Source organism: Osmerus eperlanus, chromosome 2 (assembly GCF_963692335.1).
Source record: "Osmerus eperlanus chromosome 2, fOsmEpe2.1, whole genome shotgun sequence".
Classification (NCBI taxonomy): Eukaryota; Metazoa; Chordata; class Actinopteri; order Osmeriformes; family Osmeridae; genus Osmerus; species Osmerus eperlanus.
Window position 1 is genome coordinate 8,345,073 of NC_085019.1, and position 16,556 is coordinate 8,361,628.

General features: G+C 48.0%; 1 protein-coding gene across 1 annotated transcript in view; it reads left to right on the forward strand.

Annotated features, from left to right (window-relative positions):
- Positions 1 to 16,556, forward strand: part of cacna1aa (calcium channel, voltage-dependent, P/Q type, alpha 1A subunit, a) — a 76,109-nt gene that overhangs the window by 13,963 nt on the left and 45,590 nt on the right. Inside the window, 15 exon segments of the mRNA XM_062450854.1 lie at positions 7,201 to 7,292; positions 7,549 to 7,701; positions 8,039 to 8,226; positions 9,650 to 9,753; positions 10,085 to 10,200; positions 10,435 to 10,491; positions 10,620 to 10,706; positions 10,811 to 11,017; positions 11,223 to 11,335; positions 11,520 to 11,632; positions 11,769 to 11,900; positions 12,224 to 12,296; positions 13,293 to 13,410; positions 13,689 to 13,756; positions 14,011 to 14,117. Coding sequence (XP_062306838.1) covers positions 7,201 to 7,292; positions 7,549 to 7,701; positions 8,039 to 8,226; positions 9,650 to 9,753; positions 10,085 to 10,200; positions 10,435 to 10,491; positions 10,620 to 10,706; positions 10,811 to 11,017; positions 11,223 to 11,335; positions 11,520 to 11,632; positions 11,769 to 11,900; positions 12,224 to 12,296; positions 13,293 to 13,410; positions 13,689 to 13,756; positions 14,011 to 14,117 — 1,728 coding nt within the window.

Sequence of the window (16,556 nt, forward strand, 5' to 3'; positions counted from 1 at the left end):
TTTGCAGGTGCTACTGTAACCTGCGCATTTGGATTACACAACTACACGCAACCCTTGCACACCCCATACTCAACAGACCCTTGCACACCCATACTCAACAGACTTATGAAGGCACACAGACCCACATACATTCACATATTTCTGTCAGGACAAGACACATAAACACGGTCACTACATAAACACGGCTGGATTTCAGTCACAGCCCGACAGACAAACATGACTTTTGACATACAGACATCCACTTAACTATACCTTCACTAATGTGTTTGTGTGTGTATGTCGACTGCATGTGTGTGGTGGGGGTTTCTGTGTGTTGTGTGTGTGGTGAGTGTGTGTGTGTGTGTGTTCTCTCCTGGTCCCTAACCCTAATGAGACGACCCAGACAGAGACAGAGTTGGGATCACAGCAGCGCTGCAGGGAGGCACAGCCAGGGCACCGAACAAATGTCAACCCACCAGGGAGGAGGACAAGAGGAAAGGGAGGAGGGCCAGGCAGAGGAAGGAGAAGAGAGAAAGGAGGAGGAAAGAGTTAGAGGCAGAGGAGAGGGACAGGGAGAGGGAAAGAGAGAAGAGGAGGAGAGGGAAGAAGAAAGAGGAAAGAGGAGAGGGAGAGGACGTGGAGGAGAGGAGAGAGGCAGAGGGAAAGAGAAAGGAGGAGGAGAGGGAGGAGGACAAGGACAGGGTGGAACAGAGAGAGAGAGAGAAGGTGACAAAGAAGAGGACATGGAGGATGAGAGGAAAGGAGTGTGTGGAGGAAAGGGAGAGAGAGGGATAGGGAGAGGAGAGGAAGGAGGGGAGAGGGTGGAGGAGAGGAAGAGAGGGAGAGGAGATGGAGGAGGAGAGGGAGAGTGAGAAAGAGAGGGATGGGGAGATGGAGGAAGAGAGGGAGAGGGGGAGAGATATGGAGAGGTAGGAGTGGACAGATAGAGAGGTGACAGGAGGGGTATAGGAAAAGAAGAAGTAGGTGTCCAGGGTGGCCAACAGCGGTCAGGAAGTAAGATAAAGGTCCTCTCCTTTTCTGTTTGATTTTGAAGCCACAATTTCTCTCCTGTGCTGGAATCTGCTTTAAACCATTAGCTTTAGACACCATATGGATAGTATTTCCATCACTTGTGCCTTGAGACACACAAGAGGTCTCTCTTTCGCTCCATCTCTCCCTCTCTCGCATTATCTCTCCCTCTCTCCCCCACTCTCTCCCTCTCCCTCCCTCTCTCATTATCTCTCCATCTCTCCCTCTCTTCTATTTGTCTCCCTCTCTCTCTGTCTCCCCCTCTCTCGCTTTCTCTCTCTCTGTGTTTGTCACTCTCCCTTTCTCTCCCCCCCCCTCTCTCTGTAGCGATATGTCCTCCAGCTGTGGGGCTGAGTGCTCTTTGTGCATGAATTTCTTTCTCCCTCTCCCTCATTTTCTGCCCTCTGTTCATGGACTCTCTGGGCTTTCTTTATCATTTTACAGACTCGCTCTGCAGCCTCCTTCTCTCCTCTCTTCATCCTTTTTTTTACATTGCCGTCTCTCTATCCAGCGTTTTCTGAATGACTTTGAGAAGCTGATTTCTGATCATTGTTGTTACATTTCGTAAAGACAGAAAACAGTGGTACAATGTTAGTGTGCTCGTGCGTTCCTGTCTGTGTGCGTTGGTGTGTGTGTGTGTGTGCAAGTGGTAGGGGGTGCAAAGGTCACGTAAACATGTTTGTTCACCATTGCTGACACGCAGGAGCACCATTGAGTGGAGTATCTCATCTTCTCCCCTCCTCCTCTCTCTCGTCTTTCTTTATCTCTCTGTTAGTCAGTGAAGACATGGTGAGCTGGACTCCTTGTGACGTTCTGTCTCTACATCTTACATTGCACTGACTCTGAAACCTGCTCTGGTCCAATGTGGAGAGACAGACAGAGCAGAGAGGAGGATAGAAAGAAATAGGTGGATTCTTGGAAAATGATGATAAAGTGGAAAGAAAAAAGGATTAGGCTTTGTGGCTAACGTTTGTATCTATCTTGTGTCTCGTTAAAGGCTCCGGTATGTCGAATGGTGTTCAGTTTTTTTTACGTAAGAGAATATTTGAAGAATATGGGAAATCGGATAGTCGCACGGAGACAACCATGGGGGATAGGCGTGACGGGAAGGGAGATAGAGAGGGAGGGTGGTTCGGGGGCAGTAGCCGACTAGGTGTGGGCCGTAGGTTGTCCCGTTCCTCAGGCCTCGTAGAGAGAAGACGGGGTGGGGGACAGGAAGGGGCACAGAGGGGACAGGGGCAGAGAGGTGCGGGACGGGAGGAATCGCATCCGCCGACTGTAAAGTTGGAAAGCAACGGTTGACGTTTGGAGAGAAAAGAGCGAGGGTGGCAGTGGCGCCAGTAATCTACCGGTAGAAATCAACAAAGAGAAGGATGAGACGGAGAGGAGGCCAAGAGGAACATGGCGAAAAAAAAGACAGCTGTTTACAGTAAATGGAGAGAGTAAGGAGGGGACAGAAGGTAGAGAAGGAAGATGAAAAGGAAGAGGAAGGACGAACACGGGGGGAGAGACAACGCAAGCTGCTGGCAAGAGAGAGGGAGTGAGTAAGAGGGAGAGGGAAGAAGAGAGGGGGAGAAAGAGAAGCGGAGCAAGCCAATGGGAGGGGGAGTGTGTGCGTGTGCTGCTGCTGCAGTAACCTGTTTTTCACTGCTGCAGATGATCAATCATCCCGTACAGCCTTGAGACACAGGAGCTCTCTCTCCCCTCTCTCGCTTTCTCTCTGTCTCCCCCCCCTTTCTCTTATTCTCTCACTCATTCTCTCTCTCCCTCTCTCATTGTGTCTCTCTTTCTATATGGATCCCTGGATAGATAGATTGATAGACAGATAGATAGATAGCTACATAGATAGATAGACAGGTAGACAGATAGACAGATAGACAGATAGACAGATAGACAGATAGATAGATAGCTACATAGATAGATAGATAGACAGATAGACAGATAGACAGATAGACAGATAGACAGACAGACAGAGAGACAGACAGACAGAGATAGACACACTCGAGGTAGCCAGCTGTGGTGTGTATGGTTGGTGTCTTTCAGCAACAGTGCTCTTTGAAGATGAAATGCAGCTGCCCTTTCTGCCCTTCTCTCCCTTGGCTCTTTGATAATACAATGACCAGGGAAAACACACACACACACACTCACACACTCTCAATCTCCCAGTCCCTCTCTTTAGTCTCTCTTTTTCATAAATGCACAGGCAGACACACACTGGTCGGTTCCTTGGCAGCAGCCTTTCTAAAAACACATTTCCTCTTTCTTCCCCCCCCCCCCCCCCGACCCTTCCAAGACCTCCTCTACTCCTGTACACATAACTACACAATCCCATTACCCAAGTGTGCATGAGTGTGAGTGTGTTTATGCAGTTCATTGCTTACTGTAAGTAATTTTGCTACCAAGCGTGTTCCAGCCACACTATATCAGTGGCATCGATTATTGGTCCTAAGACCCTTCGTTTGGTTGTCCCATCTACTCTCCTTCTCCCCCGTCTCACAAACCAGATCAGATGTCAGGAAGGAATGATGAAATAGGTGGAGGACTGGTTGGAAGTAGAAGCTAATTATCAACTCATCAACAACATAGGTTCTGAAGGACCTGAAGAATATCTCCAACTTCCTGGATCGATAGATATTTTGACCTTCTAGGGAAGGGGGGGGGAAGAAAGAAAGAAGCAAAAACGGAGGAAAGGAAGGAGAGCATGGGGAATCTGAAAGACAGTGAGATCAATTATGTCTACGCTGAAGGAGAATGAAGACGAGCGGCTTCTAATGTCGCTTTTTGTCCGACTCACACAGTTCATGTTGCTTTAGGACAAGATGTCTTCTTTCGTCCCGGTCGTTCTCACGTACGGCCCGTTTTCTCTTCTGCTCCTATCGCAATTTTCAGTTTGGCTTTACCGTCCAAAACAGAGGGGCGAGAGAATCAGAAGAAGGACAGTGAAACGGGAGAGAGGGGGAAAGGGAGGGGCGGGGGGGGGGGGGGGACAGGATCGAGGGAGTCAGTGAGTTGGATGGGCAGCTGACAGCTCTTTTACCGCTGAGACCAGCAATACAGAGGGGGAAGAAAAACAGAGATGAGGGGGAAGGCCAGACAGGAGACAGAGGGGAAAACATGCATTATGAAAAAGTCTTACAAGATGGATCGTGTAGATGTGTGCGTGTGTGTGCGCTTGCTGTATATGTGTGTGGACACACTGTCTGTGTCTGCATGATTTAGTTTCATATTCTTAATGACATAAAAAAAAAAATCAGACAATATACACTGTGCATAGTCATGGCTTCATATCAAGTGTGTGTGTGACTGTCCATAGTGTGTGAAGTGTAGTCCACACGCGGGGTTAGAACCATACGTGCAAGGTTGGTTTTGACTTTGCAGTGTGTGCTCGCGTGAACACAAATGTTTGCACTCCACAATATGTAATTAGGAATTCACCCGTGTCATTCATTCACTTAGGTGTGTTTTTCAATGTGGGTATGTGTGTTTGTGTTTATGTGCTATATGTACATGTTTTGATACCCTTAATGGAAAGTGACAAAAAAAACAAAACAACATCAATCAAGCTCCTCCCTTGGCCTCGTTACCAGGGTGATACTGAGATTCTATCAATGAGCCGAGGTCCCTGTTGCCATGGAAACAGTTATGAATGAGATGGGGCTCGTAACCGTGGAAACAGTGTGAATGAGGGTATCGCTTTTTAAGGTGCCGTGAAGTGAAACAGCTGACCTGTTCATCAGCGCCTTCATCGTCAGGATCATCATTAACATCACTCATCATGATCATCTCATTATCATCTCCTCTATTAAAGGATTGTTTCTGAAAACAAGCCATTTTTCTTTACCACTCTTTTGCCTATATTGTCCCCTTCTTCTCGTTCCTCTCTCTACTTCTCTTATTCCCTCCCTCTCTCTCTATCTCTCTTTCACCCTCCCTCTCTCTCTTTCACTCGCTTTCTAGCTCCCTCCTCTCTCTCTCCCTCTCTCTCTCTCTCTCTCTCTCTCTCTCTCTCTCTCTCTCTCTCTCTCTCTCTCTCTCTCTCTCTCTGCACACCTATGCTGCTCAATAGCAGATTGGCAGGTGAGTCCCAGTAGAGGCCTTTGCTGTCAGCACTGTTAACAGTCCCCTCACACACACACACACACACACACGAACACACGCACAGCCACAGTATGTGGTTGTGAATTCCTAACTCTAACCTCAATATCCCACCCTGCGTCACCATGGCCCCCCCTGGGCTGACAAACTGGCACCTCCATCCTCTACATGCCCATGCCTCTCCCCCCTTCGCTGCTTCCTCTCGCTACTCACTTCCTCTCCTTCCCTTGCTTTCCCTCCTTCCCCTCGATCCTCTCCTTCCCTGGTGTGTGTGTGTCTCCCAGACCATCAACGAGGGTAACCGCTTGCTAACTCCCATGTAGACCCACTCACACAAACGCTGAGTTGGGTTTATCTCAGAGGGTGGCTCTTAGGGGGCTTTCCCATTGATTTCCTTGTGCTGGGCTGGGATTTAGCCTGTTCTACTGTCGGACCCTGCTTGGCTCTTTCAGTATTCAAGTCATGCAGAGGGTGAAGTACAGGTGCCAATGTTGCACAAACAACATTGTGAACAGTCCCATAAGGTATGAGTCAACAAGGCTGCATTGGATCCAGTTTGCTCAGGTGGTTGGAGCAGGGAAAGTACAGGTTTAGGAGCCACTCATCCTGAATTTCCTGTTTCACTGGTAACTGGTGTGGTGCATCTTTTCTTATGAAAAGAATACAATGCAATTCTTATGAAATACTTGGACTGCACTGACACCTTGAGAGAAGCACTTGCTTTTCCTTTACATCTCATGTAAAACCTGACCTGAACTTGTCAAGGCTGTGTTCTAGACCTGGTCTTACTAGGTTGTGTTCAAGACCTGGTATGTCTACTAGGGTGTGTTCTAGACCTGGTCTGTCTACTGGGGTGTGTTCTATACCTGGTCCTGATTGCTAGGCTGTGTTCTAGACCTGGTCCTTATTGTTAGGCTGTGTTCTAGACCTGGTCTGTCTACCAGGGTGTGTTCTAGACCTGGTCCTGATTACTAGGGTGTGTTCTAGACCTGGTCCTGATTACTAGGGTGTGTTCTAGACCTGGTCCTGATTACTAGGGTGTGTTCTACACCTGGTCCTGATTACTAGGGTGTGTTCTAGACCTGGTCCTGATTACTAGGGTGTGTTCTGGACCTGGTCCTGATTGCTAGGATGTACTCTAGACCTGGACTGGTTGTGTCTCTTCTAGCATAGATAGGAGCGGGTGGAACAATTTGATGATTCACAGTGTGCGTCAGACGGGAGGATGACTGGAAGTCAGTCAGTGTCAGGGAGCATCTACACCTTCATACACACACATACATACACCCACACACACTCTTGTCAAGAAATCTCAGCCTACGTGTATATCTGTCTGTCTGTGTGTGTGTGTGTGTGTGTGTGTGTGTGTGTGTGTGTGTGTGTGAGTGAGTGTGGCGCTGTGCGCTGAGTAGAGCTCTGCCAAACTGACTGTGACCATGGCTCTGAGATAGAGAGTGGGTTTATAAATAGGAGGAATAAAGATGGGCATCGAAAAAAGCCAGTCAGCAACCCTCTTTCTCACACATCCTGCCTCCCCCTCCACTCCACTCCACTCTCTCTCTTCCTCCCTCCCTCCTGCTTTGCCTCTTTCTCTTACTAAGCAGCGGCTACTCCTCTCAGTCAATGCAGCAGGGCCAAACTACGCCCCTTGTCTCTCTCTTCACCCCCCCTCTCTCTCTCTCTCTTTCTCTCTCTCTATCTCTCTCTCTCTCTCTCTCTCTCTCTCTCTCTCTCTCTCTCTCTCTCTCTCTCTCTCTCTCTCTCTCTCTCTCTCTCTCTCAGCTCTGGCTCTGTTTCCTCGCCATGTCTGTCTTACTAATCCATTCCTCTATCCACTTCTCTGCCTGCTGTATTGATTATCTCCCAGCTCATTCATGCATTCACATACAGTATTCACTCACTAATGATCCTGGGGGGTTCCTCCCACTCAAGCTCAACAGTGATTAGAGTGAATGACTGACACATGCTGTTGTCCAAAGGTGCGGTAGACATTGATTGTCTGGTGCTGGTCATCCGTTATGTTCGTGTTTTTAAAGGGCTACATGTACTTATGTTGTTTCCTTCCCTCCCCTCTCCACTGCCTGTTGTTCTGCGCAGGATCCTGTCTACGATAGGGTCAGACTTTGACCTGCGAACCCTCAGAGCAGTCCGTGTGCTGAGACCCCTTAAACTGGTGTCTGGGATTCCCAGTAAGTACAACGACCACCCAGACCTTACACACACACACACACACACACACATACAGACACACGTACTGTGCACATATTGGATTGATTCATGTATTTTTGCTTCAATTGGAGAACACGTGAAACAGTACAAGTTCTGTGTCAGCATTTTTGCTATTTCAACACCACCTCACATTTCAACAATATACTGTACAGTATATCCCACTGGCCCCAGTAAGTGCTGTGAAACGGTCATTTCAAAGTGTGCTTTGTCTTCCAGGCCTCCAGGTGGTGCTCAAGTCAATCATGAAGGCTATGATCCCCCTGCTGCAGATCGGCCTGCTGCTCTTCTTCGCCATCCTCATGTTTGCTATCATAGGCCTGGAGTTCTACATGGGCAAATTCCACACCACCTGCTTTGACAGTTATACAGGTGAGTGTGGATATGTATGTGCGTGTGTCTGTGTGTCTGTGTGGCCCTGGCTGTTGACAGGCCATTATTCACATGAAGGTGTTACACAATCATTGACCATTCAGATATGTAGGTAGTTCTGCGGTATTCGAAATCAGAAAGCGACGGACACAGCCGGTCAAAAAGGAGCAGAAGGCGGACGTGAATCCGCCGTCTGTGGATTCAAAAAGCCAAAGAAGCCACAGACGATTACATCCGTCTACCAGCCAAAGTTGTTTTACGCTCTCCGAGTCGTTCTTCCCCTCTGCCTCCTCACCATCCCTCGTCTCGTCCTCCGCTTCCTGTCCTCCCGTCGCAGGTGAGATCCGGGAGGAGTTCCCATGCGGGACGGAGGCCCCGGCGAGGCTGTGTCCGAATGGGACGACGTGTCGACAGTACTGGTTAGGGCCCAACTACGGCATCACGCAGTTTGACAACATCCTGTTTGCCGTGCTCACCGTGTTCCAGTGCATCACCATGGAGGGCTGGACCGACCTGCTCTACTACGTGAGTGCTCCACCTGAAAAGGTTTCCCGGTCCAAACCTGTGGAGAGAGGTACAGGGGCGATAAGAAATGCTGTAACACAGTGACACTTTGCATACTGGCAAACATTACGGAACAGTAGAAGTCCAAGCTTAAATTTGACACATGTAGTTGTGAGGTCAAAGGTACATTGTTTAAGTCTCAGGGCTTTCATTTACCAAAGCGTGATGTTTCTCTTCTGCCTCTTATCTGTATTTGTGTTCATTGTGCAAACTAATTAGACTTTTGAGTGGTTCTCTAAAGGAGCATGTCAAGACAAATATACAGGTAGTGTAAAATGAGTTAGGCGTCATGTTATACAAATATTACCAACACAGTCTACTGACTGCATTATTCTGACTTGTTTTCATTGGTTCTGATGGTACTGGAACTACCAATAGAGATTTATTGACATTATTGACAAAGACTTGTCGCCACAAAGGCTTGATGGCCACATAGCATGATTTACTCCTGCAGTATATACAGTATGCATGTTCCCAAGTAGGGGCTCTCTCACTTTATGTGTGCCAATAACACGCAAGACTTCAACAGTGCCCTGCTGCCACTGGCAACGGTAGCTATGGAGACGAGAGGCATGAGGGTGAGGGGAGTTGCAGTGTGTTGGTATACTCCGTCCACGACCGGCTCTGAGGACTCTCCCCATTCCATCCCACCTGATTTTCTCACTCTCTCATGCTCTCTGTTTTTCCCTTTCTCAATTTCTCTCTCTGTCTCCCTCCTCACCCAGTCTCACTAAGCCTGTTCCACTCCCTTACCCCTTCGCTCTCTCTCCCCCAGTATTCCCTCCATCCTCACCACACCCCATACACCTCCCCCCATCAGGACCTCTCCGTGCTTCTCTATATTTAACGGGGCTGTTCAGTCAGAGTTATTCTTGCTGCTGCTGTGGAAGAACGTGATGAAAGTTTAATGGAGAAAAAAGCTGCAGTACACTCAGAACAGCACGACAGCGAAGCCAACTAACATGCAGAGAGAGGGAAGGGAATTAATGAAAAAGAGAAGGATTGGGGGATGGAAATGTTGTCGCTTGGTAAGGCCATTTGGGGAGGACGTTTGTGGTGAGAGAGGTATTGAAGGAAAGGGGGACAGGGAAGGGGAAACGAAGGAGTAGGAATGGAGTGACGAGAAATATGACAGAGATAGAAAAGTGATCGTCACGACTTATTGACTGTTTAGAGTTGAGGTGGCAGACCTGGTGGCACGTTAGCATTAGTTTCTATTCACAGTCTACATACACTACGGACTACACTGGCAAACTATCAATGGATGTTTTGTTGTCAACCACATGATTGTTCATTAGTGTCAATAAGTTTGATACATTGATCACACTGACTGACTGACTGACTGTGTGTGTGTGTGTGTGTGGGGGGGGGGGGGTATTTACAGAGCAATGATGCCTCAGGGAGCTCGTGGAACTGGATGTACTTCATCCCTCTCATCATCATCGGCTCCTTCTTCATGCTCAACCTGGTGCTGGGTGTCCTCTCAGGGTATGTCTTCTGTCTGTCTGTCTGTCTGTCTGTCTGTCTTCTAGCTGTCTGCCTGTCCGTCCAGTTGCCTGGTTCTGACTGATTGTCTGACTGGCTTGTTGTCTGTCTGTCTGTCTTTTTGGCAGAATGGTTGCACATTTGTCTAGTTGTTTGTCTGCCTTTATTGCTTGTATGTGTTTTCTTGTCAGCGAGTGTGTGATTTGTGTCATGTCATGTATGTGTCTCTGTACCCTGTCTCATATATTAGCCATTATTGATTTTTTTAAATTAACTGCGTGTGTACCTGTGCTCTGTGCCTGCTTGTGAATGTGTGTGTGTGTGTGTACCCCAGGGAGTTTGCCAAAGAGAGAGAGCGTGTAGAGAACAGGAGTGAGTTTCTGAAACTTCGGAGACAGCAGCAGATAGAGAGAGAGCTCAATGGATACCTGGAGTGGATCTGCAAAGCAGGTATGGACATCTGTCTGAGTTACCTGACGTGTATGATTTCACATCGTACTAAAACCCTGCCTTTGATTACCACACCTTGACATGCCCCAGGAGGAGCAGGAGTCAGCTCCATGTATTTTCTGTCGTTACTCGAATGTTCGTGCGTGTAGTTGTCTTCTGATTGTATACCATGGCACTTGCAGTAACGTGTGTATGATTGACGTTTATGGTATGCTTGCTTTGTGTTTTCTTTAGAAGAGGTCATCTTGGCAGATGATGACAATGATGGTGATGATCGGATGCCCTTTGATGGTATTTATCAACGTGTGTCTGTGTGTGTGTGGGTCTGTGTGTGTGTGTGCGGGTCGTATTTTTCTTTCAAGGAGGCTTCTGTTATTCACGTTTGGCCATAAGCACAGTGTGCTGTGTGTCCTCTCTAGGCTCCCGTAGGAGACCCACCATGAAGAACCACAAGAACAAAACTGAGCTACTGAACCCAGAGGAAGGGGAGGGAGACTTGGCCGTGGGTAAGACACACACGCCCACGCCCACACACAGAGTACAACACACACATACTTCCTACTGTACAACGGCAGTTGACCTGACCCCCTCCAACCTCCACACCCCCCAGGCTCACCCTTTGCCAGGGCCAGCCTGAAGAGCTCCAAGCTGGAGGGCTCCGACTTCCACAAGCGGGAGCGTCGTCTGCGCTTCTTCATCCGCCACATCGTGAAGACCCAGGCCTTCTACTGGACCGTGCTGTGTCTGGTGGGCCTCAACACCCTGTGCGTGGCCGTGGTACACTACGACCAACCCGAGCCCCTCTCTGACTTCCTCTGTGAGTGTATAGGCGGTCGGGAATGGAGAGCGCTCGTATTGCTAGTGTTCGGTTGCCTCTCATTGCCCGATTTTCGATCTTCCGTGAATCTTTTGTCTGCTTTCTCTCGTTTCCCCTTTTTCCACCTCCTTCTTTTTCTCCTTCTCTCTGTCCTTTCCCTCTCGGCTCCCTTCATCTCCTCCCCCTCCCCTGCCTGTGCTTCCAGACTTTGCTGAGTTCATATTCTTGGGTATCTTCATGTCGGAGATGTGTGTAAAGATGTATGGACTGGGCAAGCAGGCTTACCTTAACTCGTCCTTCAACTGCTTTGACTGCATTGTGAGTCTTGTAATAAACACAGCCAACACACACACACACACACACATATACACACTCACACACAATCACTCAGGCCCCCCTGCACACATACAAGCATGAACACACTTAGACATGATTAGTATTTTGCCAAATATCATAGAAGTACATAAACAGATATATGTGTGTCTTTGTGTGTGTGTGACAGGTGATCTGTGGCAGCATATTTGAGGTGCTCTGGTCCATCATCCAGCCAGGAACCTCCTTTGGCATTAGTGTGCTGCGAGCTCTTAGGTTACTGAGAATCTTCAAAGTCACCAAGTAAGTCTGCCATATCTGTCTATGTGCCTGCCTGTCTGTCTGTACTATTAATTAAAATCAGAGTCATATTACTGACTTAATGAATCACCCTTGCACCCTCCACGTCCCATCCCCCCTTCCTCTCTGTCTTTACCAGGTACTGGGCCTCTCTGAGAAACCTGGTGGTGTCTCTGCTCAACTCCATGAAGTCCATCATCAGCTTGCTGTTCCTGCTCTTCCTCTTCATTGTGGTCTTCGCCCTGCTTGGCATGCAGCTCTTCGGGGGACAGTCAGTGTCTTTCTCCTCGCACCCTCCTGCCTCTCTTATCCGTCTTCCACGACCTTGTTTGTCTCTCCTGCGTTCTATCTCTCTATCTGTGCCGTATCTCTCTCCCTCTCCCTCTCTCCTGCTCGCCGTATCTCCCTCGGTCTTTACCTCTCCCCCCCTCTCGGCTCCTCCCCCATCCCTTTCTCTTTGTCTTTATCTCCTCTACGTTTACCCTCTGTACCTCTTTTCCTTTTCTGGTTCCTTCCTTAATGTCGTCTGTCTTACGATCCTCTTTACCCCCCCCCCCCCCATTCTCCCATCTCTCTCTCTCTCTCTCTATCCAGGTTTAATTTTGAAGCTGGAACTCCTCCGACAAACTTTGATACCTTCCCTGCAGCAATAATGACAGTGTTTCAGGTGAGTGAGGAAGGCAGGAGGGAATGGGATAGAGCAGGGGTGGGGAACCTTTTTTCTGCCAAGGGCCATTTGGATATTAATAAAATCATTCGGGGGCCGTACAGAATTATAAACTTAAAAATGTGCCTGCTATATTTGGTCAAACATTTAATTAACTTACCCCTAATGTGATGGCTTGAACTGCTTCTCTTTGGTGAGGTTTGTGATGTTAGCTGGCACGGATGCAGCCTGGTTTGAATAGGGGTGCATCGAACATTTCTTCGGGGGTATCATGATTATGGAAAGGGATCGTATTATTTTATATATATATCTATTGCTACCATTTTTGAGACTGCTTATCGATCTGAGTGTTAATCAGGCGCGGAGCCATACGTTGTAAACATTCGGGGCTTAGCCCAAACCAACAACGTATTCTGGGTTTGATTTGCTAGAATTCCAAACTTAATGCGAGCGCGCAGACCGCGCGAGCAAAATCTTTTAGTACATTGGTACGCAACGCTGCTTGCCTCCACGGTCCTCTTCCACATATTAAAATAGTGCTGCTGCCAACAAATAATGCACCTAATAATATGGTTCCGGCAGTGCCATGGCGGGCCGGACCAAATGAGAGAAGGGAATGGGATAGAGGGATGGAGAGAAGGGAGGAAGGAATGGGATAAAGTGACGGAGAGAAGGGAGGAGGGAATGGGATAGAGGGACGGAGAGAAGGGAATGGGATAGAGGGACGGAGAGAAGGGAGGAGGGAATGGGATAGAGGGACGGAGAGAAGGGAGGAGGGAATGGGATAGAGGGACGGAGAGAAGGCAGGAGGGCGAGGTGGCGGAAGACTAGAAGAGGGGAAGAAGAGGCGCTGTATATATATGACAGTATCGTTGTTTGTCTGTGTTTGCTCATCTATCTGTGTGTGTGTCAGGTGTGTGTGTGTGTGTGTGTGTATGTGTGGGCTGACGCGTTGAGGGTTAGCACCCATTAAGGGCGTGTGTTTGTGTCCGGCAGATCCTGACGGGAGAGGACTGGAACATGGTGATGTACGACGGGATCGAGTCTCAGGGAGGGGTCAACAAGGGCATGGTCTTCTCCATCTTCTTCATCGTGCTCACACTCTTCGGCAACTGTATCCTCCACACACTCACCCACACACACTGTACTAACACACAAATATAAGCACATACACAGGCGTACATCATAATTGTGCTCACACACACACCGACACACCAGCCCCTCCCTCTCCCCACACTGCCAAAGGTCCAAATTATAATTTTTTTACCAAATGTAAATTCAAAATGAGGGGAAAAACTGCAAAACGGTCCACAAAACCTCTCCTTCCACTAGGCTGGCTATGAGCCTGCACACATTCTGGGTGTGTGTACTCTGCTTTAACTTTGTTTCCAGACACACTGCTAAATGTGTTCTTGGCCATCGCTGTGGACAATCTGGCCAACGCACAGGAACTGACCAAGGTACCTGACCTAATTAAGGAACTCGTGTGTATTTGTACAGTCCACCTCACCTCTATCCGGTGAAAGGAGTGTTGAAGTCATGTGATCGCTTGTATTCCTGTCTATACTCCCTTTCTTTTTCCGTTGCTCCTATTCTTCTCTCTGTCCCTCGCCCACTGTGTTCCTCTTCATCTCCTTCACTGTGTGTTCCCTCTCTTTTCAACACTCTCTCTCCCCGCCTCTCCATCTCACGTCCTCACTTCTTCCCTCTCCAGGACGAGCAGGATGAGGAGAAGGCTGCGAGTAAGAAGATCGCCCTGCAAAAGGCCAAGGAGGTGGCTGAAGTCAGCCCTCTGTCTGCTGCCAACCTCACTATCGCAGCGTGAGTTTCCCTTTCCCTTTCCCTTTCCCTCTCTCTCTCTCTCTCTCTCTCTCTCTCTCTCTCTCTCTCTCTCTCTCTCTCTCTCTCTCTCTCTCTCTCTCTCTCTCTCTCTCTCTCTCTCTCTCTCTCTCTCTCTCTCTCTCTGTCTCTCTGTCTCTCTCTCTCGCTTTTTCCAACTCTTGCTCTTTCTATCTGTCTGTCTTTCTCTTTTTATGTATATATGCCTCTCTCTCTTTGTCTCTCTTCCTATCTCTCTCTTCTACTCTGCTTCTTTTGGTGTCTCTTCGTCGCCAGTGTCTGTATTCACTGTTCAATCAACCAAGTCAATGACAGAGAAACATACAAGCGCACGCACATGCACACATGTTGACACACACAGTCTTCGAAATGAGTCAGTAGGAAACACAGCATCTTTTATCTTTACTCTCTGTATAGAGGTATCCAGCTCTCTTCGTCCTCTCATGGTTACAGACAGTGTCCAGTGTTAACACACACATGCATGCACACACATACACAGACACACACAAACACAACTCAAGCACTGGTAGTCCGTCTTAATAACCTTTTTCCATCCAGTATGACTTCCACAAGTAGACATGGAAACATCCCCATATTTACTGAGCATCCAGGCACATTTATACTGTATCCCCAACTGGATCTTTTCTTCAAATGTTTGTTGGTATGTGACTTATGTTTTGTCTTTGTTTTTATGGACGTCTTACAGCGTATATGAAAGCTACAAACACATGCAGCAGATGTCTCTGAAATCCTCCAGCGTTGTTAAATAGCAGGTTTTGTTCTGTCACAAAACAGTCCCTGGCATCCAGTCCATGTGTGAAAATCCCAATCGGTGTCAGTGAGGTAGTTTAACTCCTTGCACATTGAATACAGGAGGAATGGGTCATGGTGCCCCTAATTGGACTATCCTTCAGAGATGCACAGTGAATAAAAGGCAGATAGATCCAACAAGACACTGAGGACATTACTCCCAGCAGTGCACCATTGGGCCACAGAAAATCCCCCCCAAAATCCCTAATCCTGCCATGGAGTCCGAGGAGGGTTTGAAACCTCAAACCGTCTTGTCAGTAGCTCCGAGGCCAGGGACTTTCCGTTTGGGAAGAAGGGATTATGTAAAGTCAGCTAGCGACCATGTGTCTTCAGAGTGCATGACTGTTTTAGAATTGAATTGCATGTCCTGTGCACAGTATGTACGCTTAGTTCATCTTAGCCAACAGCAGTACAGCATCAGCAGGCCAGGCCTACTGGATGAGGTGAGGTGTCGTTGCTGTTGTCTAATGATGCTGTGTGACAGGTGTGAGAATTGAGGGAACGAATAGTGGGAGAGACATTGGGTTGGGGGGAGAGAGTAGCAAAGGAAATTGTATACGGTAAGATATAGAAACAGATTGTGTATCTTATATATAGATATAATGGGCATTAATCCTGGTTGATAAGTAGATACTTAATGTATATAACTGGAAAAGCAGTGGTAAATGTAGTGCAACTATATGTGTAATAGATACAATTGATTTAGAGAGACTGAGGCAAACTGGTTTTGGTCCATCCTGAAATGAGGCTTGACAAGATAAGGTTTGAGCTAGATTGAGATTTACAGGTAAACAGGGTGTTAGGTTGAGGTAAAAGTATGCTCAGAGGTCAAAGAGAGTTTGAGGTGAAACCGTGGTTGAGTTAGAGCCTAGTTAAATTGATGTTAAGGTTAGGTTTACATTGGGCTAAAACAGATGTAACGTTGCTGCAAGGGTTGACGTTAAGGTCAGTGTTCGATTCCAGTTGAGTGTTGGGGGTTGAGGTGACATGGTGGTGTGTGTTGCTGGTGTGTGTTGCTGGTGTGTGTTCTCTGTGCCATCTCACTCACCACCTGTTTCCCTCCTCAGCAACAAAGTACACAGTGAGTCTCACACCGATTCCGACCCCTTTCTGGACTGGTATTTATTCATTTATACTCGTTCTGTTTATTTTCTCCTGCTTTCCTTTCGTCCTTCACACTGCCCATTTCCTTGAGTTCCCTTTGCGTTTTCCCTTTGACTCAGTAGAGTATTCCTCCCCCTTGCTTTTATCGTTGTATCTGAATTGGCTTCTTTTGCGTATGATTCTGTTGGCTGCACCTCGCAGTATGGCTGCAGCTTTACTGTGGTTGACTGTTGGCCCTGTGATAACAGGAAATGGCAAAGGGGAAGCCATTTTGAACTTCCATTTATGGGCGTTTTTGTTGAGGACTCCATTTTGGCTCTTTCTTTGGGATGTTTCGGGGTGAGGGTTCCTCATAGACTACCGTATGTACCAATCCTGAGCCTGCCTCTGTGTCGTCCTCCATCTTGTGCCCCAGGGGGTTTCCCAAAGTGGGGTTCTCCTGCCTCTGCTTTGGAAAACTGTGCTTGGCCATACACCACTCAGTCTGTGTGAGCCCTTTAGGTCCAG